Genomic DNA, 25403 nt, shown 5'->3' with positions numbered 1-25403 from the left:
AAAAAAGCCTTACAACTCCCAGCATGCCCCATCCAGCCTTGCTGGCTAGGGCACATAGGACTTTTTCTGTCTAAACATGCATAGGATTGTGCCATAATACTCATAACTGAGCTAGCCTCTCCCTCCCTTAATGACAGGTGATTGCCAAAGTGTCCTTTGCTACAGCGAGTGATGTTGACAAAGCAGTTGCAGCAGCAAAAGATGCCTTTGAACATGGTGAATGGGGAAAGATGAATGCAAGAGAAAGAGGGAGATTGTTGTACAGGTATGGCATGTTTAATAAACCAGGTACATTTCTGTTGTGTAAGTCTACTTTTGTTGCTTCTGAAAAATCATGATGTGCCCTATTTGACTAAATAGCATGACCGTTTAGGATAGACATTTCTATGATGAATAAAATATATATACGACAAACTCACATTCTTGGGAGGGGCCATAGCTCAGTGTGACAGAGCACACACTTGGCATGCAGAAGGTCCCAGGTTCGATCGCCAGCTTCTCCAGAACCCTGCCTGGAACCCTGGAGAGCTGCTGCCAGTCAGTGTTGACAATACAGGGCTAGATGAGACGATGGTCTGACTCAGTACAAGGCAGCTTCCTATGTTCCTATTTTCCTGTGTATATCATTCAAAGACAAATTGCATTCTGCATCATGCATGGTTTATGCAAATAAAGCAAATTTGCATATACTTGCATTTTTATTCTGCTCATGCTAGCTGTGGGGTGGATGAAGGAGCACAGCTCTGTTTATGGGCACCTGCAAAGAGAGCACGAACCTCAGCTCAAGTGCTAATTGCACCATTTGCATGGCTGCACAAGTGTTCTAGGGGCTTAATTCGGTTTGGAAAGGTGCTGAGCACATCTAGTGATGAGCACATGAATAATCTCCTCCATCGCAGAGCCAGTCAGCAGCTCCCCTGTGGTAGTCGGGGGTTTGTGTGTGCCAAGGGTGGGATGTCTGCCATTTAAAGAAAATACCCCCTTAGAGAACAATCCTATGGCCCCTACACAGCGTCTGTGGGTCCAAGGATGCTGAGGATTATACCCTCCGAGGCCATAGATAGAGCTACAACCTTGGAGGGGGAGATCTGATTAGGGATCCCCCTCCCCCCCAAGTCCCTCCCAACGACCAAGGAAAGCTTCATGGTGGCTCCTTCTCCCAAGGTCAGAGCTCTGACCTCAGGAAGAGGAAGGAGGGAAGGGGGCATGCTGGTAGGGGAGAGGCTGTGGATCCACCAGATCCAAAGGCCTCTCGGCCACCAGCAAGGTGAGTGAGTTAAACAGTCTCAGAGACCTGTCTAATGCAAGGATTTTTCAAGGACAGAGAAGCTAAAAAAGTATCTGCCCTTCCTCCCACCTTGCCAGGCTGGGATACTCAGAGCATTCCAGTATCAGAGTGCTCCATCCCATAGGTGTCTAACCCATAGGATTGCTCTCCTAGGGCACAATCGTAAGCATGTTTAGACATAAAAAGAGTCCTACAATTCCCAGCCAGCTATGCTGGCTGGGGAATGCTGGGAGTCATAAGACTTTTTTCTGTCTAAACATGCATATGTTTGCACCTCGAGTGAGCTTCACAGCTGAGTGGGGATTTGAACCTGGGTCTCCCCAGTCCTAGTCTGACACTCTAACCACTACACCACACTGGTTCTCTCCCCACCGTTGATGATTTTCTCTTTGTATGTATAGAAATGTGAAATGCTTTTCCAACCCTGCCTTCAGTGTTTTTGTAGAATTAAAGCCACAACCTCAAATCACACACAGTAGTCATCTTACTAAAGTCAAAATCTACAGTTGAACAATACCTTTATGAGGACCAGCCACAATACCACAAAGTGTGCCAACTTTCGATTTCTCCATAACTCTTCATGAGGCTCCATTTTGAGGGTGGGTCTAAAACTGCAGACCTCATGGCCACAGCACCTGGCCAAAACTCTGGCCTTTTCTATTTCTTCCCCCTCCCCCTGCTTTTTTCTATCACCTAGCCTGATTAAGAGCTCTGGAGACCTTGAAAGCTTGCACACTTCGAGGGTATTGTGTCTGGTCCTAATAAAGCTATTGTGCAAATGTGGATTTGGGGATTTTTTTCCCTCGTGGACCACCATGGCTACCTTGGGGATTTTTTGTTTTGTTTTGTTTACTAGGGTAATAGTTCTACTTTGCATAGTAGTGTGCTGAACATTTTTCCCACATTTTTTCAACCATTCTCTTTCAATTTGATGGAAAATAAATTGCTTTTGAAAAGAAATTCAATAGTGAAGAAAGTTTCAAAGAAATTCTCATGGATTGGGTTTGGGTTTCTTGTACTTACCTTACCGGTGGCTTAGGAGTGTGCACAAGTAACTATTTTTTCATTGTACAATCATTGCTCTGTCAGCCTGTAGCCTCCTTGGCTTCCTGCACTTCAATTAAAGCCCAGGGGAAGACAACATGAGGTAATTCCTCCCACAGGGCTTTTTCAGATCAGGAAGCACAGGCAGCCTGGGAGGCTGCAGAGCAATGGAGTGATGTGTAATAGAAAGAAAACACACACAGGGATTACCCTCGACCACCTTGCAATGAGTAAGTAAACTCAAGAACACCGCACACAAATTATAAAACGCCCCAAGTATGAGGCGGAACAATGGAAGCCTCTTTCATGTAGGAAAAAGACTTTCAGTAAATTGGAGGACAGATTTTGGCTGAGCCCTACGCCACCTGTTCCCTGCAGCTAGACACAACGCTGCCTCTCTCACACCTGCATTGTGGTGGATACAAGATGGGGGCCAGCCTGCCACTACAGGTGATGGTGTTGCCACTTGCAGTGACAGCACAAAAAAACAAAAACCCTTATGAAAAAAGAAACTGTGTTACAGCCCGTACAAATGGTGAGCCCTACCTGTGAGAAACTGTGGAGAATTTCTCCTTCCCTTGGAGAAATTCGGTGAAATTCTCCTCCCAATTTCTATGCCCACAATCAGGGTGGAGAATTTCGAGAGGCTACTTGTGCACAGCTCTAATTTTGCTACTGGGGCATGTCCACTTACAGATATGTCCATTTATGTTTTACACTGTATGTATATACGGCTGTGTTGAAAGACTTGCAGATCTGATTGAAGAACACCAAGAAGAGCTCGCAACCATTGAATCGATTGACTCGGGAGCTGTTTACACACTAGCTTTGAAGACCCATGTAGGAATGTCAGTGCAAACATTCCGATACTTTGCAGGATGGTGCGACAAAATACAGGCAAGCTAATATTTGACTTGGCACTGAGACCTAGAGAGCAAAGAGGAGATTGTGCTTTTGCCCACTGTGGTCCTTTTCAGAGGATTAATATGGAGTGAAATAAATGCACTTCCATTACTCATTTGTTATTTTAGAAAAGGATAAACTGTCCTAAGATACTGGTTCTGTTGCATGCAGGGCCGGCTTCAACAGCAGGAATGGCTGGGCACTTTCCAAGGGCCCACACTCCAGCAGGGCCCACTGACAAGAGTCCCCTGGAGTTGCTCCTCCTCTTCACCGCTGCAACCTGCTTGTTCACCTGCCTCTCACTCTGGCCCAGACAGTGGTGGTGATGAGATGGAGCAGTGGATGCCACCGCCTACTTGCTGCCTGGCTCGCTGCCTGTCACGCAAGCCGGTGGTAGTAAGGATGAGAAAGAGGAGGAAGAGTAATAGCAGTTAGCGACAATGGTGGCGAGAAGGTGGACTCACTGAGGGAGGGGCCCATCGAGGGTGCCTTGCCCAAGGGCCCTTAAAACCCTGGAACCAGCACTGGTTGCATGGATATCACGTTCCCAGACTTGCCTCCTGCTGAAGGTGAGGGAAGTCCATAGACAGCTGTGAGCAGCAAGTGCAGAATCTCCTAGCAACTCAGTTCAGCAAGTAAAGGCACAATCCGATGTAGGGCCTTTTTTCTGTCTAAACCTGCAACTTTTTAGACCTTTCTGTCTAAAACCGTGCTGGCTGGGGAACGCTGGCAGTTGTAGGACTTTTCTCTCTCTAAACCTGCATCGGATTGCGCCCTAAGCTTGTACTACCTGACCAGCAGCATTTGTGTGACTGATCTGCTTGCAAGTCCCTCTTTGTACCACAGTGAGGTGCTACAGCACAGAGTAAATCTTTGCCTGATAATATCCCTGGGGCTGCAAATCCAAGAACTGACACACATTTCCCCAGTGTTCAAATTGAAATTATCTTCTTTCCAGGGAAAATGCAGTAATTGCTACACCTAACAATGCTATTGTAATAAGTGCTCTGTGGAACGTGGTTGAACAAGTACCTCAGGCACCTGGAGATGCTCTGATCTGGACAAGACACAGGCCTCCTTCACATACACAACCAGCCACATAGTCTAGCACAGTCTTCCTCAATCTGGAATCTTTCAGATGTGTAGTCACTCATATGTGGAGTAATTGTCTATTTTCTTCTTTTTTAATCTCGGTTCATTTAGGAATATATTTAGGCTAAACTGAAAAGGCATTGTTTGTAATAGAGGCTTACACAAGTTAAGAAAGGCTGCAACGAAACGATAACAAATGGTGCTGGGTGGCAGCTATGGATCTCCATGAATTTATTTCCTTTTTATTTTATTTATTTGTTCCATTTAAATCCCACCTTTCCTCCAAGGAGCCCAAGGTGGTGTACACATAATCCTCCTCCTCACCATTTTATTCTCACAACAACCCTATGAGGTAGGTATGCTTAACAGCACTTGCCTGTTGGGGCGTTTTTAGGAGACATTTTATAATAGCAAACAAGTGATTCCAGCCTTCCCCAACCTGACACCCTCCAGGTGTCTTGGATTGCAACTCCCATAATTGCCAGCCAGTATGGCTAATAGGCATGCTGGCTGGGAATTATGGGAGTTGCAATCCAAGACATCTGGAGGGTTCCAGACTGGTTATTCAAACAAATGTGATTGTATAATGGATGCATCTGTCATCACTACTGCCATTAAAAAAAATTGTTTTCCCATTTAGGGTTCTACCATCCCAATTAACCATGCACGTCCAAACCATAACTTAACTTTCACCAAGAAAGAACCCTTAGGGTAAGATGTTCATTATTGTTTTGCTAATGAAACCAAACTAGAATTAATTTTTACTAATACCAAGTTTCTTCCATCTATGCTTTGACAACCCAATGTTGTTTCTGCATTTCCCCCCCTCCTCTATCTGAAGCGTCTGTGCAATTGTCATCCCTTGGAATTACCCACTGATGATGCTTGCGTGGAAGAGTGCGGCGTGTTTGGCTGCTGGCAATACTTTAGTTCTGAAACCAGCACAGGTAACCTCAAGCGGGCCAATAATGCATTGGAACTTGTCATTCCTATAGAGTTTCCATCAGCATTGTTCACTGATTGACCAGCTGTAGGCCTTAATAGCAAATGCACAGATACAGCAAGAATGCATTATTGGTGAAAAGAATTATACTGCAACATTGGAAATAGCATGCAGTAATACCCTGAGTAGATCAATGGGTCAGTGACATGTTAGACTTCAGTGTCAAGGGAAAATGGCATGCCAAAGACAGGACACCCCAAATACTTTAAGGCCACGATCCTATGCATGTTTAGACTGAAAAAAAAGTCCTACATGGATAGGATTGCACCCTAACTGTATTATGACAAAATTGTATTGGTCTGTTTAAAGAATATGGAACTGATTAATATGATAGGCCAAATGCTTCCATTCCAGGTTTTCTTTCTGTTTCCCACCCCATCTCTTTCTACTTTTCTTAACATAGCTCCCCCTCCTGGCTTTTTTCCTTTACTACCTTCATTTTTTAATCATATATTTCTATAGATATGTATTTCATGTCATAAAGAAATGTGCTAGGATGAATTGTTAGCACATAGGAAGGTTCTCATTCCTTTGCAAAGGAGTGGGGTGTTATTTCCCCCACCCTATATTTATTTCAAATAGCAAAAATAATTTACAGCACAATCCTATGCATGCCTACTCAGAAGTAAGCCCCATTGAGCTCAACAGGACTTACTTCCAGGTAAATGTATATAGGATTACAGCTGTAAGTTACCATTTTTGAAAGAAAGAAAGCATGAGGACCCATTCACTATTTAAGGACCAGACTGGAACAAGTACTGAAAGGATGTTAAAAATATGCTGCAAAAAAGACTGATGACATGAACTAAGCATGCTCCATTTTTCTAAGGTTGGATCCAGATTTAGTCATACTCCGAGTGCATCCATTGAAATCAGTGGGACATAAATTAGTCTTGCCCCATTCATTTCAATGGGTCTACTCTAAGTATGACTAAACCTAAAGTGCTGTATAGAACTGCTTAAATGGTGATAACAGACACACTATGAGTAGTAATGTAACATGGCTTTATATTAGTGCTAATAATGTAATTATTGCAATGTACGTAATCCCATTAAAATGCATTCTATTAAAACTTTCAGTACAGTATGGCAGGCTGGCTAGTTAAACTGTGTATTTTTTATCTAGGTCACGCCACTGACTGCCTTAAAGTTTGCAGAGCTGTCTGTGAAAGCAGGTTTTCCCAAAGGCGTTATCAATATTCTACCTGGCTCAGGTAAAGCAGCAGTGTAACTTTTCTTCTTCTCTGTTCAAACATAGCTTAGCTGGAACAAAGTAGAGTACAGTTAAAACAACAACTCACAATTACACCAAAGCTCACTGATTAATTTTACCTTTGTATTACAGGAGGTTTAGTAGGACAACACTTGTCTGAACACCCAGATATTCGTAAACTTGGGTTCACTGGCTCAACGCCAATTGGGAAACAGATCATGAAGAGGTAATGTATTCCTTGTATTTTAATCACAAAGTTCCGCCTCATCCAACAGTCGTAAAAAATATACACAAACATGTTTGTGAAGCGTTTTACTACCCCAGGACATTTTCCAATGTATCCTTGGATGGTAAAACATCCCATGAAAAAGTATGTATCTGTGGTGTCAGGAGAAGTGAGCCGCTTCACACGTCAAGCTACAATTCTTGGGTTATTTAACCCAAGAATTTCCAGAGACAAGTGAATCAATGAGCACACTGACTCCCACGCACTCATCATTTCCTCTTTCAATTAACAAGCCCGTGGTTAATCATAAACAATCCAGAGTTGTTTAACCCATAAACAACCCAGAGTTTCTGGGTTTGCACATCACAATACAACTCAGGAATGGGGCATTCCTGGGTTGTTAATTGAAAGTGGAAATGACGAGCATGTGGGAGGCAGCACACTTGTTGCTTCGCTCATCTCCGGCAATTCCCGAGTTAAACAATTCAGTAATTGCAGTGAGACATGAGAACCAGGTCACTGTTCCACAGTATTCAAACACCCATAGCCAGAAACACATTTTCACAGGCAGTAGAATTCTTCTTTTTAGTAAACATTTTGCCCCTCCCCCCAGATATAGAATAACCAACACAATTATCAGTTCCTTTAAAAAGCTATTATTTTTATTTTCAATTTGAAACAACCAAAATTATGTTTTAAACTCAAAATACTGGAAAGCTATCAAAAACTCAAGGCAAAACTTTAGGTAAACCTTTATTATTACCAAGAACTAGCATTTGTACTGTTGTGGGTTTATGTTTATAACCCCAATAACTAATCTGTCTCTGGTGAGGTAAATATTCTCCCTGAAACCACATGGTTTGTGCGGTTTCCCCAACTTACTGATGGGGGGAATTTTACCTCCAGAGTGCTTAAGCCTATTTCCCCTAGACCAATTTTCTTTGAAAATACCCATGGGACATTTCTTACCACAATATGTAACGTTGGTTGGGGACATAAAAACACTTCAATTGCAAAATCAAGAGATGTTTTGCATACTTTTTGCCCCATATGTGTTTTTCCCCCCCAAAGAAAATGGTAAGTGATGCTTGGCTGAAATTTGGGGACATTATGCAGGTGGCAATAAATAACAATACTCTGGAAGGACTATGTTGTAGGTCTACTTTTCTGTAAATTCTGCAATGAAAAGTGCATTTGGGGTACCCCTTTAGCTCACCTTGTTGTAGCGGGGTTTTAAATTACAGCAGGTTTACTAATCTGACCTGTTTGGGGAAAATAAGTACATAAATTAGGGCTTTTCTACATGAGACATTTATCATGCACTCGTCATTCCTTACTCACAGTTGTTTACAGGTTCTTTAGACAATGTCATGACCCTCCAGTTTTGCTTCCTTGTCTAACTAGCACTTTCGCCGAGTTGTTTTTTAGAGCAGGGGAAATTGTGATAGCAAAAGAAAGCACAATTTCCTCTTGTGTATCTGCACTGTCCTGCTATACCACAGTGCCACCTAGATATAGCATAAAAGCAAGAAAGGAAATGCTCCTTGTTTAGGCTCTCAATTCTGTGAGGAAACTGAAAGTACAGGGGATTAACAGCCTCATGTAGAAAAGCATGTAATAAAGATACTTAATGATATGTATATAATTTCTACTCACTAGATATTGGAAGAAATGGTACTGAATTCTGAAAGCTTACCATTTATTTTTTTTATCATTACCATAGTTGTGCTGTCAGCAACCTGAAGAAGGTTTCTTTGGAACTGGGTGGAAAATCCCCACTGATCATATTCAATGACTGTGAGCTTGACAAAGCTGTGAGAATGGTAAGTCTGCTTTTAAGCACAATATTAAAAATCCTTTTAAAAGCATCTGGCACATTCAACAGCAGTGTGGGGTGGGGTGCAAAAAAGGCTCGAGGTGGAAACATGCGGACCACATGTTGCCCATCCCTTCCCTAGAGAATGGTGACTTTCACTGCCCTGAAATCTGATAAGAGAAAGGGCAATATAAACATGTTTAAAATACAATAAATATAAATCAAAATGTTCTCCCCCCACCACCCATTTATAAAGCACTAAACACTTAATGAAAGCCTGTGGATGTGAAGAGAAACGCCATCCTCCCCCACTGTTTTTGAGAAAGCAGCTAGTGCTTATGGTATTGACGTATCTTGCCTTGCGAGACAAGGAATGGGGCCAGAACTGAGGTCAACCATATAATTAGCAGCCTAGGATGTAGCAATCAGTGGCAGCCCAGACTGGCATGGTGAGGACGTCTAGTTACCAATCATCTCACTTTCATGTCACCCTCCTTCTACCGCATTCAGACACTTCTGTGTCCACGTAGAGCTCTGCATGGAGATGGCAGAGAAGTCTACATTTGCTCCAGGTGAACATATTTTCCTTTGGCAAAACGTATGTTACAGATTGAAGGAGAAGGCGGATTTCATGGATTCAAATATAAAAAAGGAAATATATTTATTCAGTAATAATACTTGCACACTGCTTAATATAATGAAATCTCTAAGGGGCAGTCCTATGCATGTTTAGACAGAAAAACGGCCTACGACTCCCAGCATGCCCCAGCCAACCATAGGATTGTGCCTTAAGTGGTTCACATAACAATACCAAAAACGTCAAAGTCACCCAAAAATCAGTATTGCGGGTTGTTCTTTTTCTTCTGATATAGGGCATGGGAGCAGTTTTCTTCAACAAAGGGGAGAACTGCATCGCAGCTGGTAGACTTTTTGTGGAAGAATCAATTCACAACGAATTTGTTGGGAGAGTGGTAAGGAATTGTAAATGTGGCTCATTCTGCCTTAATAGTCTAACATTGCAATTTTCAACCTTTCTATATCTCACCCTTCCCCACCCTGATGCCCTCCAGGTGTGTTGGACTGCAACTTCCATCCTTCCCAGCCAGCATGGCCATGAAATGATGGAAGTTGCAGCCCAACACATTTGGAGAACACCAGGTTAGAGAAGGCTAGTTATACCTGATTAAATAGAGCTAAGCCCTATTTTCACAGACTTCAGTTTTCATTGTCCTTTTGAAGTGGCAGAATATTTTTCCAAGTATTTGCATTAGTTTTGAAAGTGTCTGTGCTTACCAAGTGTAACACTGAAGCTGTGAAAGCTCAGGCTGTGGTGAAGAGGGAGAAGGTCCAACTCTCTCTTGAAATCAGAGACACCGGGGTGGCAGCTCACGCTCTTCCGCCTCCTTCTGCATAAAATAAGATCACATGGATCTGTACACCAGTACATGTATCATGATGCGTGAAGTTGCTGTGCTTCAGGAAATCAAACTGTGAAAGACAGAGCCATAGAGTCATCATACTGCGAATAGAATGACGTGACGTCATTAGAGATGCATGGATTTTGTTAAATCCATTCCTTCTGCGTTTTGCAGATTGTCAGGCATCTTTCATTCCATCATCCACTTATTGATGGAACCGGATTTTTTTTAGTGATGTAGAAGAATTTTGTTTCAAGTGCATATTAGCACTAATGCACATAAGCAGTAATGCAAATTTGCAGTAATGCAAATTTGTGCAAATCCCCCCAAACGTTTTTAAAAAACTGGTCCCCAGGATCTGAAGGATTTGGAAAAAGCTGGTCCGCTGTGGAATCCGCAGGTCAGATTCATAGAAATCCAAACCCATCTGAATCTGTTGCAGATTTCTCCAATATTCCTAGACGTCATAATACAAGATGTCAATGAGGCACAACATAATTGACTAAAATAAATACTTTGAGAGGATCACCAAATGTTTTTTGGGCAAAGACCCACCATAACACACAATGGCATTTGGGGGAGGCAAAGTACCACCATAATACACAATGGCAATTTTTACTCAGTCCTAGTTATAAAGATGTTACAGGACCTCACACTTTGTAATATTGTACTGTGTACACTTTTATCCTAGGTACTTTCCAGCCCACTTCTATGACTGTTTCCTGAAGCAATAGCTCATGGATGAAGTGCACTAGTGCTGGTACAAGGAGAGAATTAGTGCATCAAGTTCAGTGGATGTGACCCTGTTGGCATTATTTCCCTGCCCCAGTGTGGCATAACTCAAAACATGCAGATTTGTAGGAGTGGGGAAGTGAGGTGGCTAGCTCAACTAAAGGCTGTTTATTGGTTTGAGAGTTAGGAATATGTTCTGCTGTCCATCACTATGGGGGTTCTACAGAAAGTGGGACAAAGGACAATTTCCCCTTATTTGCCAATTAACTTTAACCACCCTGGTTCAAGCTATTGTTTCTGGATGGGATTAGGACATTACTGCCTGAAAAGGTCTCAGCTGTTGTCTTGTACTGTGTGATTCTCACCCATTCTGCTTTGGTAATCTGTAGGTGGAAGAAACCAAAAAGATGAAAATTGGTGATCCACTTGACAGATCTACAGACCATGGTCCACAAAACCATAAAGCACACTTGGAAAAGCTTCTGGAGTACTGTCAAACTGGAGTGAAAGAAGGAGCTACACTAGTATATGGAGGAAGACAAGTATGTAGACCAGGTAAAAGAAATTCTAATGTAGGATTCTTCAGCTTGATTAATTTATAATCAGTGTCTTGTCAGTTAACTGGGCAGCAATTTTTAAAAAGAGAAATGGTTAATTGTTTTTAATACAAGTATGTACAAACACTGCTGGCAGCAGGTGACATCTTAGAAAAGGAAATACTTGCCTCTTCTAAGGAGATGCCTGCTGTGAAGGTTGTATCGCCTAAAGACAAAGGGTTATATCCACGTTTTTTTAAATCAGTCTGATTGGCCAAACATTGCAGCCCTTAGTAAGTGATGAACAAGGTAACATATGGTACACCTTATGAATTGCACCGAAGAAGAGATATCCTAGAACTATCAATGTATCAAGATGAAAATGCCTGAGATTATTTCAAAATTTGCATGTGACATTCCACCTACTTTCTCTTTGATTAGGTTTCTTCATGGAACCTACCATATTTACAGACGTTGAAGACCATATGTATATTGCCCATGAAGAATCTTTTGGTCCTGTAATGGTCATTTCCAAGTTCAAAGATGGGTATGTTCTGCTTTAGTGAAGTCAACTGATCCGTGCTATTATTGTTCCCTGCTTCTGTTTTTATGCTTTCAGTCCATGCAATTAACAATGTACAGAGGGAGAGCAGGGATGCAACTGCTTGCCGTGGCCGGCCCTTTGCCATCCACACATTGGGAGAGGGAACACCTATAGAGGAGACCTCCACTGTATTATTTGAAAGATCATCTGCCTGGGCCCTATCATTGGCTGCGGAGGCCCTGCTCACATGCTCACCAGTAAGATCTATTAGTTTGGTGGGCACAAGAGATGGGGCTTTTTCTGTGGTGGCCCCATACTTATGGAATGCCCTACCATAAGATATGCAGACGGCTTCCTCCTTTAGTGTTTTTAAACAGGCTGTAAAGGCTTGCAACGGTCCCATCTGCTTTTAAATGAATGTACGTCCATTTTTATTTCTGCCATTTTATTAATTGTAGTTTATATTTTGTTTTGAAATTTTACTTTGTAAACCATGTTGAGGAGGCTCTGCCTCAAAAGGGGGTATAAAAGTATTTTAAATACATAGCATAAAGCAATGAAAACCTATGTGGACTGGTTAGGGTCCATGATTACAGTCTCTGGTACATTCTACTTTGCTTCTGTGTTAGCACATTATTCTCTCCTGTCGTAGGGATGTTGATGGGGTGTTAGAACGAGCAAACAGAACAGAATACGGCTTAGCTTCTGGGGTCTTCACAAAAGACATAAGCAAAGCTCTGTACGTCAGTGACAAACTAGAAGCTGGAACGGTTTTTATTAACACTTATAACAAAACTGATGTGGCAGCTCCATTTGGTGGATTCAAGCAATCTGGCTTTGGAAAAGATTTAGGTAGGTTGCCTTTTACTTGATGTCCACTGATAAAAAATAAACCTTATACAGTAGGGCTATTAAATCTATAATATGTTCAAAGTTGTTCTCCATATTTTCAACTAAGCTTGTAAGTGTATCTTGCATAGCTTTTTTCCCCAGTACAGTAATTTCCAAACTGTGTTCCAGGAAGCTTCAGTGAGAAGACTGGTAATTAGCAGGGAGTTTCCATAAAGATCAGCTTGCCCACCACTACTGATCTGTTGAATGTGCTTCAACTTATTCTCTTACTTAATGCCCAGTGATGGCACGACCAACACAGCCTGGCCAGTTCCCTGCATGAAGTGAGCATATAACCCAGAACACCTCCCTGAACCTACTGCAATATGCAGGGGCATCCTAGAGGTTCAAAGTTTGAAACCCATCATTCTAATGCAACCTTCCCCAACTCAGCATCCTCCAGATGTGTTAGACTACAACTCCCATCAGCCCCAACCAGCATTTGGGGGTCCAAGACATCTGAAGGGCACCAGGCTGGGGAAGGCTGTTCCAATGTATCTGTTTTTGCAGTGATTCCTTTTTAATAGCCTGACATCTCATTACATCATATGGCTTAATTGTTAACTGCTGGGGGGGGGGGTCAGCTGAAAGGGATAGAAATCTGCAGTAATATAAGGATATCTGTCTGTCCATTAGAGCCATGACTGTGAAGCCTAGACACCTAAAACTTGGCATGCATACTAAGGGGACCCCAGGGCTGTACATCTCTGCATTATTTTGTTTTTAAAATGCATTAATTTTATTTGTTCAAACATTTCTATGTGGTTTAAGCTTGCAGTAACACCTTCAGCCACTATGGGCAGTAACACCTAACCAGCACATAGCATTCTGTCCATACAGTTTAAAGCTAGGGGAGATTAGTAGCCTGAGGGTCAGTTATACACCCTGCCCCCCCCCCCGAGAATGGAGTGGACAGACCCTTCCCTCAGGGAGCTCTAAGGGTGCACCATAGCAGGGGCTGTGCCTAGGGGTGCCAGCAGGCATGGTTTAACTCAGATGGGGCGAGCACAATATGTCCAGCTCTGACAGCTGTAGAAGTCTGCTTGAAGGCTTCATTGTATCCAAGTAAGGGCTGTGAAGCTGGTCCTTCTGCTAGTATTTCAATAAATTAAAAAAAGATTGTTTCTGTAGCACTTCTTGAAAACACAGCAGTCGAGACCAATACTTATAGGCTCCAACGGTTTCACCTCTCTTGTTTCCTTCAGGCGAAGAAGCTCTTCACGAGTATCTCAGAACAAAAGCTGTAACCGTGGAATATTAAGCCGCTCAGCTTAGATGGCAAAGCAATTCTCTTGCCAATAAACTCAACATTAAAAGTACTTCTTCAAGCATAAGACAGGACTGCAGAATTACCAATAGCAAAAAGAAAACCCTATGTAGAGGACTTTTCCTGGCATCAATTCAGAAGCCAGAACCTCATCACAGAGCAAATGAAGAATATTTGCATTCACAGTCGGAACAAGACATTACCTTTTAAAGTTACATCATTGGTTCCAAATATTGTATTACTCCACACTCTGAGTGGAGTTCTGCATTTGTTAGGGACTCATGTCTGACCCACATAGACGTTACTGTGACATATCTTCTCCTGTAGCTTCTTTTACTCTGTTGTCTCCACCAGCAGCACTTAACCTGTATGCTGACATATAAGGCTACTGAACATACAGTGGAGGGACAGAAATCTTGGTATTGGGATCTCCGATCACTGCACTGTCAAGTGGTTGTTTTTCTTACATAACAAGCAACATTCCTTATTTGTCCAACACAGTCACGTGGGACTTGGTTTCGAAAAGTGAGCATTACACCAGCATTACGTATTTTTCCCCCGGCAATACAGATTCAGCACATTTTAAGCAAACAAAGAAGAAAACCGGTTCGCCATAAATCATTGCAAATAAATTCAAGGAAGTGCACTTATGCTATGATTTTGTAGGATACGTAAGTCAGCATCTGTTAAACTATGCATATTAAAGCTATAGCAACAATTCTATAATCTATTTGCCAACAAGGAATGTGTAATCAACATAGTTGTGAATGCCAATTATGTTATTAAAACAAATCTGTGCTGGATGGGTTATGCAGTATTTTACGATCTTGAAATATGGGCAGTACTTGCCTCACAATACTAGAAGCGACAAGGATCTTGGAATTGTTGTAGATAACAAACTGAATATGAGCCAACAATGTGATGTGACTGCAAAAAAGGCCAATGCTATTTTGGGCTGCATTCATAGAAGTATAGCTTCCAAATCACGTGAAGTACTAGTTCCCCTCTACTTCGCCCTGGTTAAGCCTCATCTGGAGTACTGTGTCCAGTTCCAGGCACCACACTTGAAGAAGGATGCAGACAAACTGGAGAGGGTTCAGAGGAGGGCAACAAAGATGATCGGGGACTGGAAACAAAGCCCTATGAGGAGAGACTGAAAGTACTGGGCATGTTTAGCCTTGAGGAGAAAAGACTGAGGGGAGATAGGATAGCCCTCTTCAAGTACTTGAAAGGTTGTCACAGAGAGGAAGGCCAGGATCTCTTCTCGATCATCCCAGAGTGCAGGACATGGAATCATGGGCTCAAGTTACAGGAAGCTGGATTCCGGCTGAACATCAGGAAAAACTTCCTCACTGTTAGGGCAATAGGACAATGGAACCCATTACCTAGGGAGGTGGTGGGCTCTCCCACATTGGAGGCATTCAAGAGGCTGGACAGCCATCTGTCAGGGATGCTTTGACTTCGATTCCTGCACTGAGCAGGGGGTTGGACTGGATGGTCTTATAGGCCCCTTCCAACCCTACTATTCTGTGATTCTATAACATATACACATCCATACATCTGCCTACTTGCCTCTACTGCTTTTCCTAGCCAAACAACAAACCACTGCAACTTTATGCTGGCTGCCTCCTACAGCCCTTTAGACTCTGAAGTTTAAAGCTACAAAAGGCAGCTGTAATAGCATTGCATGCGTTTTCACAAACCATTCGTGCAATTTTAGGGCACAAACCAAGCTTTCCATATGTGCCTCTCAGTCATTTCAACAGAATATTCAGCCTATTTGGTTTTTCTTGCCAAATATTCTGAATTTTTATCCAAATCCATTGCCAAATAAGTTGTAACAGCTCAAATACCACGCAAGGTTTATTCTTCTTCAGTGGGGCTTGCTCTCAGGTAAGGGTGCCTAAGACTGCAACCTAAGAAAAAGTTCAACAGAAACTGGATTGTCCACTGGCTAATTGTTGTTGTTGTTGTTGTTCAGTCGTTCAGTCGTGTCCGACTCTTCGTGACCCCATGGACCATAGCACGCCAGGCCTTCCTGTCCTGCGCTCTCTCCCGGAGCGTGCTCAAGTTCATATTCATTGCATCCGTGATGCTATCTAGCCATCTCATCCTCTGTCGTCCCCTTCTCCTTTTGCCTTCAGTCTTTCCCAGCATCAGGGTCTTTTCCAGGGAGTTTTCTCTTCGCATTAGGTGGCCAAAATATTGGAGCTTCAGCTTCATTATCTGTCCTTCCAATGAGCACTCAGGGTTGATTTCCTTTAGGATGGACTGATTTGACCTCCTTGCAGTCCAGGGGACTCGTAAGAGTCTTCTCCAGCACCACAGTTCGAAAGCATCAATTCTTCGGCGCTCAGCCTTCCTTATAGTCCAGCTCTCACAGCTATACATTACTACTGGGAAAACCATAGCTTTGATTAGACGGACCTTTGTTGGCAAGGTGATGTCTCTGCTTCTTACTATGCTGACTAGGTTGGCCATAGCTTTCCTCCCAAGGAGCAAGCGTCTTTTAATTTCATGGCTACAGTCACCGTCTGCGGTGATCTTGGAGCCCAAGAAAGTAAAATCTGTCACTGCTTCCATTTCTTCCCCTTCTATATGCCAGGAAGTGATGGGGCCAGATGCCATGATCTTAGTTTTTTTAATGTTGAGTTTCAAACCAGCTTTTGCACTCTCCTCTTTCACCCTCAACAAGAGGCTCTTGAGATCCTCTTCGCTTTCTGCCATTAGGGTGGTATCGTCTGCATATCGGAGGTTGTTGATAATTCTCCCAGCAATCTTAATTCCGACCTCTGATTCATCCAACCCGGCATTTCTCATGATGTACTCTGCATATAAGTTAAATAAGCAGGGTGACAATATGCAGCCTTGTCGTACTCCTTTCCCAATTTTGAACCAATCGGTTGTTCCATGTCTGGTTCTTACTGTTGCTTCTTGACCCTCGTACAAGTTTCTCAGGAGACAGGTAAGGTGGTCTGGTACTCCCATCACTTTAAGAATTTGCAACAGTTTGTTGTGATCCACACAATCAAAGGCTTTAGCGTAGTCAATGAAGCAGAAATAGACGTTTTTCTGGAATTCTCTTGCTTTCTCCATGATGCAGCGAATGTTGGCGATTTGATCTCTAGTTCCTCTGCCTCTTCTAAACCCAGCTTGTACTTCCGGTAGTTCTCGGTTCGCATACTGCTGAAGCCTAGCTTGTAGGATTTTGAGCATCACCTTGCTGGCATGTGAAATGAGCGCAATTGTGCGGTAGTTTGAACACTCTTTGGCGTTGCCCTTCTTTGGAATTGGAATGTAAACTGACCTTTTCCAGTCTTGCGGCCACTGTTGAGTGTTCCAGATTTGTTGGCATATTGAATGCAGCACTTTAACAGCATCATCTTTTAGGATTTTAAATAGCTCAGCTGGAATACTGTCATCTCCACTAGCTTTGTTGTTACTAATGCTTCCTAAGGCCCACTTGACTTCACTCTCCAGGATGTCCGGCTCAAGTTCAGTGACCGCACTATCATGGCTATCAGGGACATTCAGATCTTTCCTGTATAGTTCTTCTGTGTATTCTTGCCACCTCTTCTTAATCTCATCGGCTTCTGTTAGGTCCCTGCCTTCTTTGTCCTTTATCATGCCCGTCTTTGCACAAAACGTTCCCTTGAGATCTCCAATTTTCTTGAAGAGATCTCTAGTCTTTCCCATTCTGTTGTTTTCCTCGATTTCTTTGCATTGTTCATTTAAGAAGGCCTTCTTGTCTCTCCTTGCTATTCTCTGGAACTCTGCATTCAGTTGGGTATATCTTCCCCTTTCTCCCTTGCTTTTCGCTTCTCTTCTTTCCTCAGCTACTTGTAAAGCCTCATCAGACAGCCACTTGGCTTTCTTGCATTTCTTTTTCTTTGGGATGGATTTCGTTGCTGCCTCCTGAACAATGTTACGGACCTCCGTCCATAGTTCCTCAGGCACTCTGTCTATCAGGTCTAATCCCTGAAATCTATTCCTCACCTCCACTGTATATTCATCAGGGATATGATTTAGGTCATACCTGAACGGTTTAGTGGTTTTCCCTACGTTCTTCAATTTAAGCCGAAATTTTGCAAGAAGCAGCTCATGATCTGAGCCACAGTCAGCTCCAGGTCTTGTTTTTACTGACTGTATGGAGCTTCTCCATCTTTGGCTGCAAAGGACATAATCAATCTGATTTCGATATTGACCATCTGGTGACGTCCATGTGTAGAGTCGCCTCTTGTGCTGTTAGAAAAGAGTGTTTGCTATGATCAGCATGTTCTCTTGGCAAAACTCTATTAGCTTTTGTCCTGCTTCATTTTGTACACCAAGGCCATGCCTGCCTGTTATCCCGGTGATTTCTTGACTTCCTACTTTAGCATTCCAATCCCCTATGATGAAGAGGACATCTTCTTTTGGTGTTAGTTCTAGAAGGTGTTGTAGGTCTTCATAGAACCGATCAACCTCAGCTTCTTCGGCCTCAGTGGTTGGGGCATAGACTTGAATTACTGTGATGTTGAATGGTTTGCCTTGGATTCGTACTGAGATCATTCTATCATTTTTAAGATTGTACCCCAGTACTGCTTTTCCCACCCTTTTGTTGACTATGAGTGCTACTCCATTTCTTCTAAGGGATTCTTGCCCACAATAGTAGATATGATGGTCACCTGAATTAAATTCGCCCATGCCTGTCCATTTTAGTTCGCTGATTCCCAAGATGTCGATGTTCAATCTTGCCATCTCATGTTTGACCACCTCCAGCTTACCTTGATTCATTGATCTGACATTCCAGGTTCCTAAAACTTCCAAACAATTGTTCATAAAAATCAGAACATGACCAATTTAATTTAAGATCAAACCAGTCTTGTGAATTAAGGCACAAGCCTATGCATGTTTAGACAGAAAAAAGGCCTACAACTCGGCCCTTTTTCTAAGCATGGATACGATTATCGATAAACGTTATTACGATCATAGATCAGCACATAAAAGGTATAATATTTATAGTCAGCATAAGTAATTATACAAAAACTCCAAAAGACAAATGTAACATCACACAGTTATCCAGTTGGAATGGTACTATTTTTCCAGAGGTCTGCTGCATGCACTAGGAGCTGCACAGAACCTGGCCACCTTATCTGTAATCTGAGGATCCTGATCAGAAAGAACAGAAAAAGAAAACTCATTTGATCTGCCTGGTATTTTTTGTAAATAGATGTAATAAAAACATAGTGAATTTCTCAACAGAAAGAACAATATAATAAAATCTGCCCAACAGTTTCCACTTCCCCTCTGTCGCAGAGGCATATACGTTTGTGGTACGGAACCTTCCAACATCTTCTCTCTAAAAGCATAGATGGTAAAATATGGAGGGAGCAATCCTATGGCCACTATCTGGTTTTCTGGGAACCAACCTCCCCCTCTCCCTTCCACACTGCCTCGCAGGCAGCAAGGATAAGCCGAAACAGGGCATTCCGGGGTGGGTGGAAATACCTGTATGACACATCCAATGTGTTGTATGGCAGCCTCCTCCCCTGCTCTGCCCTCCCGCGGCTAGACAGCAAAAAAAAAAAAAAAAAAAAAGGTTGACTATCTCACCTATTACTCTTTATTCACAAGAACCTCCCCTTTGAAGCCAATGTAATTCTCTCTTCCCCTTATAGCAGACCTAAGGCCAGTTCTGGCAAAGGTGGGCAACTTGTGGCCTGCCAGATATAGCTGGAGTCCAATTCCCATCAGCCCCAGCCAGCAGGGCCAATGGTCAGGGGTGATGGGAGTTGTAGTGCAACATCCAGAAGGCTGCCGATTCCCCACCCTGGGTTATAGCGGTCATGTTGAAGCGGCCAGAAATACTCCTGGGACAGTGGTAGCCATAACATGCAAGAGCCGCTCGCCGCCCTGATTTGCCAAGTACAGTTTCAGAGCAGTGGCTGGGCAAGTCTCTCCAAATGGTGAAAGGTTCTCCCGCATTACGGGCACATTTCCACTGGTTTCTCTGCAGCAGCCGTAACGTAAGCGTTGGCCCTATCAGTAAACATGAATAAAACTTAACATGGTCCTCAGCTGGGCTCCCGCAGCATTTCTGGTCTCTTTCCGATTCAATGTTTCCTTCTGTTCTTTCTGCCATGCTGACCTCATGAGGAAAACTGAGCATCCTTATTAATCTCTTCCATGTTGAAACCGGACCTGCAAAGAGAGCTGGCATGCCTCTCAGCAACGCCAGCTGCAGACATTAAGCTGGTCTGTAGGCAGCACAATCGATAACAAACTAGCTCTCCGAGAGGACTTTGAAAAAGTTATGAAACATGACATGTAACAGAAGTGGAAATCTGGAATTGCAGTGATACATCTACTCATTCGTTTTACTGTCCAAAATTTCTATTCTGCCTTCTCCTCTCGGTTTAGGAAGCTTAATGTTGTCTACAGTCACTTCTTCACAGACAGAACTGTCCTCACTTTCTGAGTCATCTTCTGAGACCGACTCTTCTTCTGTATCAGAATCACTCAGTTCAACCAAAGCCACATTCTGCAATAAAATAAATAAATAATATAATATAATCCCATTAAGTGCTGAACTAGGGTGTAAAGCATATGTGGGCAACCACTGGAGGCTTTCAGTGCAGCCTACAGTGGGTGCCTAAGAGCCCCCCCCCCCCATTCCTCCTTCCCACACAGACAATTGTTCCTCCTTCTCCACTGCTTTTCCTTCCTTGCTAGGCTGGGAGAAAGTAAAGCCTTTTTGTCCTAACCTAGCATGGAAAGAAAGTTGAATGGAAGGTGAGTGTGTGAGTGGGAGAAAGCATGTGAATGGGAGGGCATGGATGGAAGGAAAGTGTGGAAATGGGAGAAGATGGATGAGTGTGGATGGGTGTAAAAGAAAGAATGGGAGGGGAGAGGGGGTGTTTGAGGCTGCTCTGGATGGACCTTTGGTATGATCCAGAATGTTTATGTTCTTCACTTGACCTATTTTAAGAATTTTTTTAAAAAATCATAGTATACAAATCTGTTTCAATGATTAACTGGCAAGGTTGAGATATGAGACATTGTTAGACCAAGTGACCAATAGGCCAGATAACAAAGCCTGCATAAATTATATTAATTTGAAATATCATATCATTTTTTAAATATGTATATCTGAATGGAGCGAGGGACATGGCCTTCTTTCGAGCACTGTAAAAATAAGTAAAGCACTCTACGCCAAGGCATTCATTTCAGAAACAAAAATAAGTTCACCATTTCAATGACGTTTTCAGTCGAAGCATCTACGTGCTCTATATCAAACTCATGAAGAGGCGTGCTGTCCATTTCTCTTCTTAGTTCGTCATTTGCACTGGCCATCTGTGGTAGGAAGTTCTGCACCCTATCCAAAACTAACGTGTGGAAACAGTGTTTATGCAGGTATTAAGGCACTTCTAAGAAATAATTTGATTTTAAAAAATACACTGTGCAGGGCGGGGGGTGGGAGCGAATGGGAGGTGGCAGCAACCCACTAAACATAGCAAGGAAAAATGGCAGAGAAAAAGCATTAAAATACACAGAATGGCTTTTGTAAGCACACGGCAGACCATTTGCCATACTGTAATAAGGAATTATTATTTTGAAAATTCCCAATCCCAAATGTTAGAAAACCAATATGAATAGATGGTCCACTATGTATATACAAAGCTTTACATTTAACAGATGGTTGCTCTGGGAGAGTTCAGCAGGTGTTAAAGATTTAGGCAAAAGTATTTAATGTTCTCTCTCCACCATGCAGTTCCCTAAGCCAGGGATGGGCAGAAAGTAGATCTCCAGATGTTTTCGATCTGAATGCCCAGCATTCCTGACCACTGGCCATGCTGGCAGAGGCTTCTGGGAGTTCTAGTCCAAAAAAGTCTGGAGATCTACCTTCTACCCATCTCTGCCCCAAGCTATTCACATGTACCTGCAGTTTAAACACCCTGGGGATATTTGCGGAGCTTCCTAGCCACACAAATCATCACTACCATCTTCAACTGGATGGATTCTCATTAGAGCAACACAAGACTTTATTATTTGCCTTTCAGAAGTGCATGCTGATACGCTCAAACTTATAACCAGAAGCTGAAGGCGATACAAAAATGCCTCGGACCATCCACTACCCCCATCATCCTCAGACCATCATCCTCGGACCATCCACTACCCCCATCATCCTCAGCCAACATGGCCATTGAAGGGCACCAGGTTGAGGAAAGCCGCTTTAACAAAAGATAATTGGCCACTGTTTTTGACAGAACTTCACAGTATCCCCCCACCCCATTCAATTCCTGTTGACCTCCTTCAGCTTTGTTCTATAAGCATTTCTTGGGCTTACATGTCTAATGGGCAGGAATAGAAAATTCTCAAGCTGTTTATGCTGGAACAATAATTCTAGCTCAGGAATGGTTCTACACAAGTCTCAGAAGCAACAAACTAAACAGCAGTGAATTGATATAGGTTTGGAAGACTACGATTATGTACAAACTTACTCTGCAAATGCAGCAAGCACAGAATCCTAATTTTGGGGAAGATATGGCACGATCATTTCCATTTATTTCTGATGTGGAACCCTTTCAAACTTTTGATAAAATCCCAACCAAGTACAGTTGCCTAGATTTTTTCTGATTAATACAGACACATAGTCCTTATATATGCTATATAACTGGTATTTTCATTCTTTCATTAGATAGTGAGCTTCTACTTCGGCAGTTTTACTTTAGTTGTTCCACAAGCATATTGGTGATAGGCTAAGAATTATAATTAGTGTTTCTTTATTTTTTCCATGTTTTTGTTATATTATTATGCATGATTTTTGTTTGCCTTTTTAAAATTTCAAAATAAAATAAATTTCATGGAAAATAAAGCTTGTGCACTTAGATACAACATCTCTTTAAGGACTTACTGTTGCTCCTTGGCAGCCTGACCGTCTGCAAGCTTGTGGCTTTCTTCTTTGCATGCTTTGAATTGAGCAACAGCATCTCGTGAATGCCTACAATCCAGAAATCCGGCATCAGTTGAGTGGGCACAGACTGATTTTACTAGTATTTTTCTTTACAAATTGCTCTTTTTCTATTTCACACAAAACAGCACGGGTGGGCAACTTGTGGCCCTCCAGATGTTTAGGCCTACAACTCCCAGGAGCCTTAGCCAGAATAGCTAATGCTGAGGGATCACGGGAGTTGTAGGCCAGACCATCTGGATGGCCACAAGTTGCCCACCCCTGCATTACACTCTAGTTGATACAGTGATTTTATTTATCACGTGAAATATATACTCATATCTATTTCACTGCATGTGCATACTGCAGGGGTAGTGTTGCAAGTGAAGGTGCAATTAAAGAAATGCATATCTGCCTCAAACATTACAGGACAGTATACACTCTAAATCTGTAACATATGAAGCAACCCACGCCACCCTTAAGCAAGCATGTAATTCACAGTGCACTGCTTCCAGAAAGATGTGGCAGCAGGTTTTCTACAATAACAAGCATGTGTGAAAAAAACTTTTTAAGCAGTTTCCTGTAATATAGATAGCAACTATCTATCTTAGGGTATCGTAAGTTATATGCATTTCTGAAGCAAAAAAACACTGGAGGCATCGGTGTCAGACCATTAGGGAAAAATCCAAAAGTAACTAACATAATATTATTCACACAGAAGTGAGCAAGCCTTCAGGTTCATCCAATCTCTTCATTAGAGTTTGACTGGATATTAAACCAAATAACAGGCTGGAACAAAAAAGTGGGAGAGAGAGAAAAGATGGTTGCTAGAAATTATTTATTTCACACATTTACATAGCACTTTCCAGAGACATATCAAAATGGTGAACATAAAATGAAATGGCATCTGAATAAAAGAATAATAAAACACAATACAAAATTAATCACCAGTCAGCCACATACTCTACTGTGTGCTACAAAAAACACCTGGCTGGGTCACACTTCAGGGAAAGCCTGTGTGAAGAGATGGGTTTTAAGAAGACATCTAAACATCAGAACTGTGGCGGTCTATCTAATGTCAATTGGTAAAGTGTTTGGGGGGGGGGATGCAACACTAAGGGTGCAATCCTATGGCCACTAGTCAGTGGCTAGACGGCCATAGGATACGTCGGTTCCCTGAGAACCAACCTTCCCCCCTCACGCGCTGCCTCGTAGGCAGCGTGGAATGGCTTCGTACTCCTCACTCGGAGCGGCAAAAACGGGGCGTTTCTGGGCAGGGAAGGCAGAAATGCCAGTATGACGCATCCAACGTGTCGTCTGGCAGCCACTTCCCCCACTCCACCTTGCTACAGCTAGACAGCCGAAATCAGCTGTCTAGCCACAAATGCAGGGTGGCTGAAGCACAGAGCTCCGCACTTCTCCTGCCCTGCATTGGATAGGTGGTCGCCTCCAAGTTCGGAGGTGGCCGCCAATCCCAGTAGGATTGCTCCCTCCAGGCACAATCCTGTGCAGTTTTAGACGGAAAAAAACTCCTACAGCTCCCAGCATTCCCCAGTCTGCCATGCTGGCTGCAGATTGCTGGGAGTTGTAGGACTGTTTTCTGTCTAAACCTGCACGGGATTGCGCCCTAAATGCAGTACTGTAAATGCAGTACACACATCTCTAATGGTCGCAGAGATCAGCAGGGACATAAAGGATGAGGCGTTCCCTATGGTAATCTGGTCCCAAGTTGTTTAGGGCTTTCTGTATTGACAACACCTTAAACTTGTCCCAGCAGCTTTTTGGCAGCCAGTGCAGTTCTTTTAATAAGGGTGTAGTCTGCAGTTGGAAAGAGGCCCTGGTTAGCAGCTGCAGCTTCCGGATCAAGCCCAAGGGTGGCCCCACATAGAGTGCATTACAATAATCCAGCTTTGAGGTTCCCAATGCCTGTACCGCAGTGCTCCCGGAACCGCTGTAGTTGGCAAAATGACAAAAAGAGCTCCATTCTGCTACTACAAACTGCAACTGGAGATTTCATCGTTCTCAGCAAAATCCTTTCCACACACACACACACCTTAAACTTGGGGGGACGGGATTCACATCCCGTCTGTTGCAAATTCTGCTGAACATGAAAGTTTGCTAGCTTCTTTAGGACTCCTTAGGTGCCCCTGATAAAGGTACTGCTCGACAGTTTTGCTTTTTAAAGCCCCCCCCCCAGCACATCCCTAAAATGCTCGAGTTCCCAGCCTTCAGTGCAAAATCTGGATCCAAAGAAAAGAAACCAACAAATAGCTACAGGTTAAAGAGATGAGATCAGGGTGACAGGATGGCGTCCTGCTCCTGTTCCGGCGCCTGGTCTAGCGCCCGTGTCCACCCGCTCGTCGCCAGTTACCTCCTCCGCGTCCCGCAGAAAGGAGCTCCCGGGATACAGCCGTCCCCGCGCCGTCCCCGTTCCCCGCCATTCACTTCCCACCAGTCCAGAGCAGCCCTCTCTGCCTTCACGCGCGCCTCTTTGAAGAGGA

At 43.1% G+C, this 25403-nt stretch overlaps 2 protein-coding genes across 5 annotated transcripts in view; one reads left to right on the top strand and one right to left on the bottom strand.

The window, feature by feature from the left end:
- The window catches only part of ALDH1L2 (aldehyde dehydrogenase 1 family member L2), a 38278-nt gene extending 23497 nt beyond the window's left edge, over positions 1 to 14781 (top strand). Inside the window, exons 12-23 of the mRNA XM_084809655.1 lie at positions 138 to 265; positions 3079 to 3229; positions 4968 to 5038; positions 5169 to 5274; positions 6457 to 6544; positions 6676 to 6769; positions 8493 to 8592; positions 9458 to 9556; positions 11125 to 11290; positions 11713 to 11818; positions 12468 to 12667; positions 13912 to 14781. Of these exons, the coding sequence (XP_084665781.1) occupies positions 138 to 265; positions 3079 to 3229; positions 4968 to 5038; positions 5169 to 5274; positions 6457 to 6544; positions 6676 to 6769; positions 8493 to 8592; positions 9458 to 9556; positions 11125 to 11290; positions 11713 to 11818; positions 12468 to 12667; positions 13912 to 13967 (1365 nt within the window). The 3' untranslated portion in view covers positions 13968 to 14781. The remainder of the gene's footprint in view (positions 1 to 137; positions 266 to 3078; positions 3230 to 4967; positions 5039 to 5168; positions 5275 to 6456; positions 6545 to 6675; positions 6770 to 8492; positions 8593 to 9457; positions 9557 to 11124; positions 11291 to 11712; positions 11819 to 12467; positions 12668 to 13911) is intronic.
- NOPCHAP1 (NOP protein chaperone 1) lies at positions 625 to 25403 on the bottom strand. 4 transcript variants are annotated; one of them, XR_014784269.1, is made up of 6 exons: positions 25274 to 25403; positions 22867 to 22953; positions 21201 to 21337; positions 20020 to 20493; positions 19461 to 19520; positions 625 to 9991 (listed from the first exon to the last, which is right to left on the bottom strand). XR_014784269.1 is itself a non-coding variant. In XM_084809656.1 (4 exons), exons 1-4 carry the CDS (start codon positions 25341 to 25343, stop codon positions 20317 to 20319), a joined length of 471 nt encoding a protein of 156 aa, XP_084665782.1. In that variant the 5' UTR covers positions 25344 to 25403; the 3' UTR covers positions 17872 to 20316. The 4 variants fall into 4 exon arrangements, 1 of the variants encoding a protein (XP_084665782.1); XR_014784267.1 differs by lacking the exon at positions 19461 to 19520 and having other exon boundaries at positions 625 to 10073; positions 19566 to 20493; XR_014784268.1 differs by lacking the exon at positions 19461 to 19520 and having other exon boundaries at positions 19566 to 20493.

Source organism: Heloderma suspectum, chromosome 7, assembly GCF_057233095.1.
Source record: "Heloderma suspectum isolate Gila_16-S chromosome 7, 16-S_ref, whole genome shotgun sequence".
NCBI lineage: Eukaryota > Metazoa > Chordata > Lepidosauria > Squamata > Helodermatidae > Heloderma > Heloderma suspectum.
The sequence above is the reverse complement of the archived record's forward strand: the minus strand, read 5'-3'. Positions and strand labels throughout refer to the sequence as shown.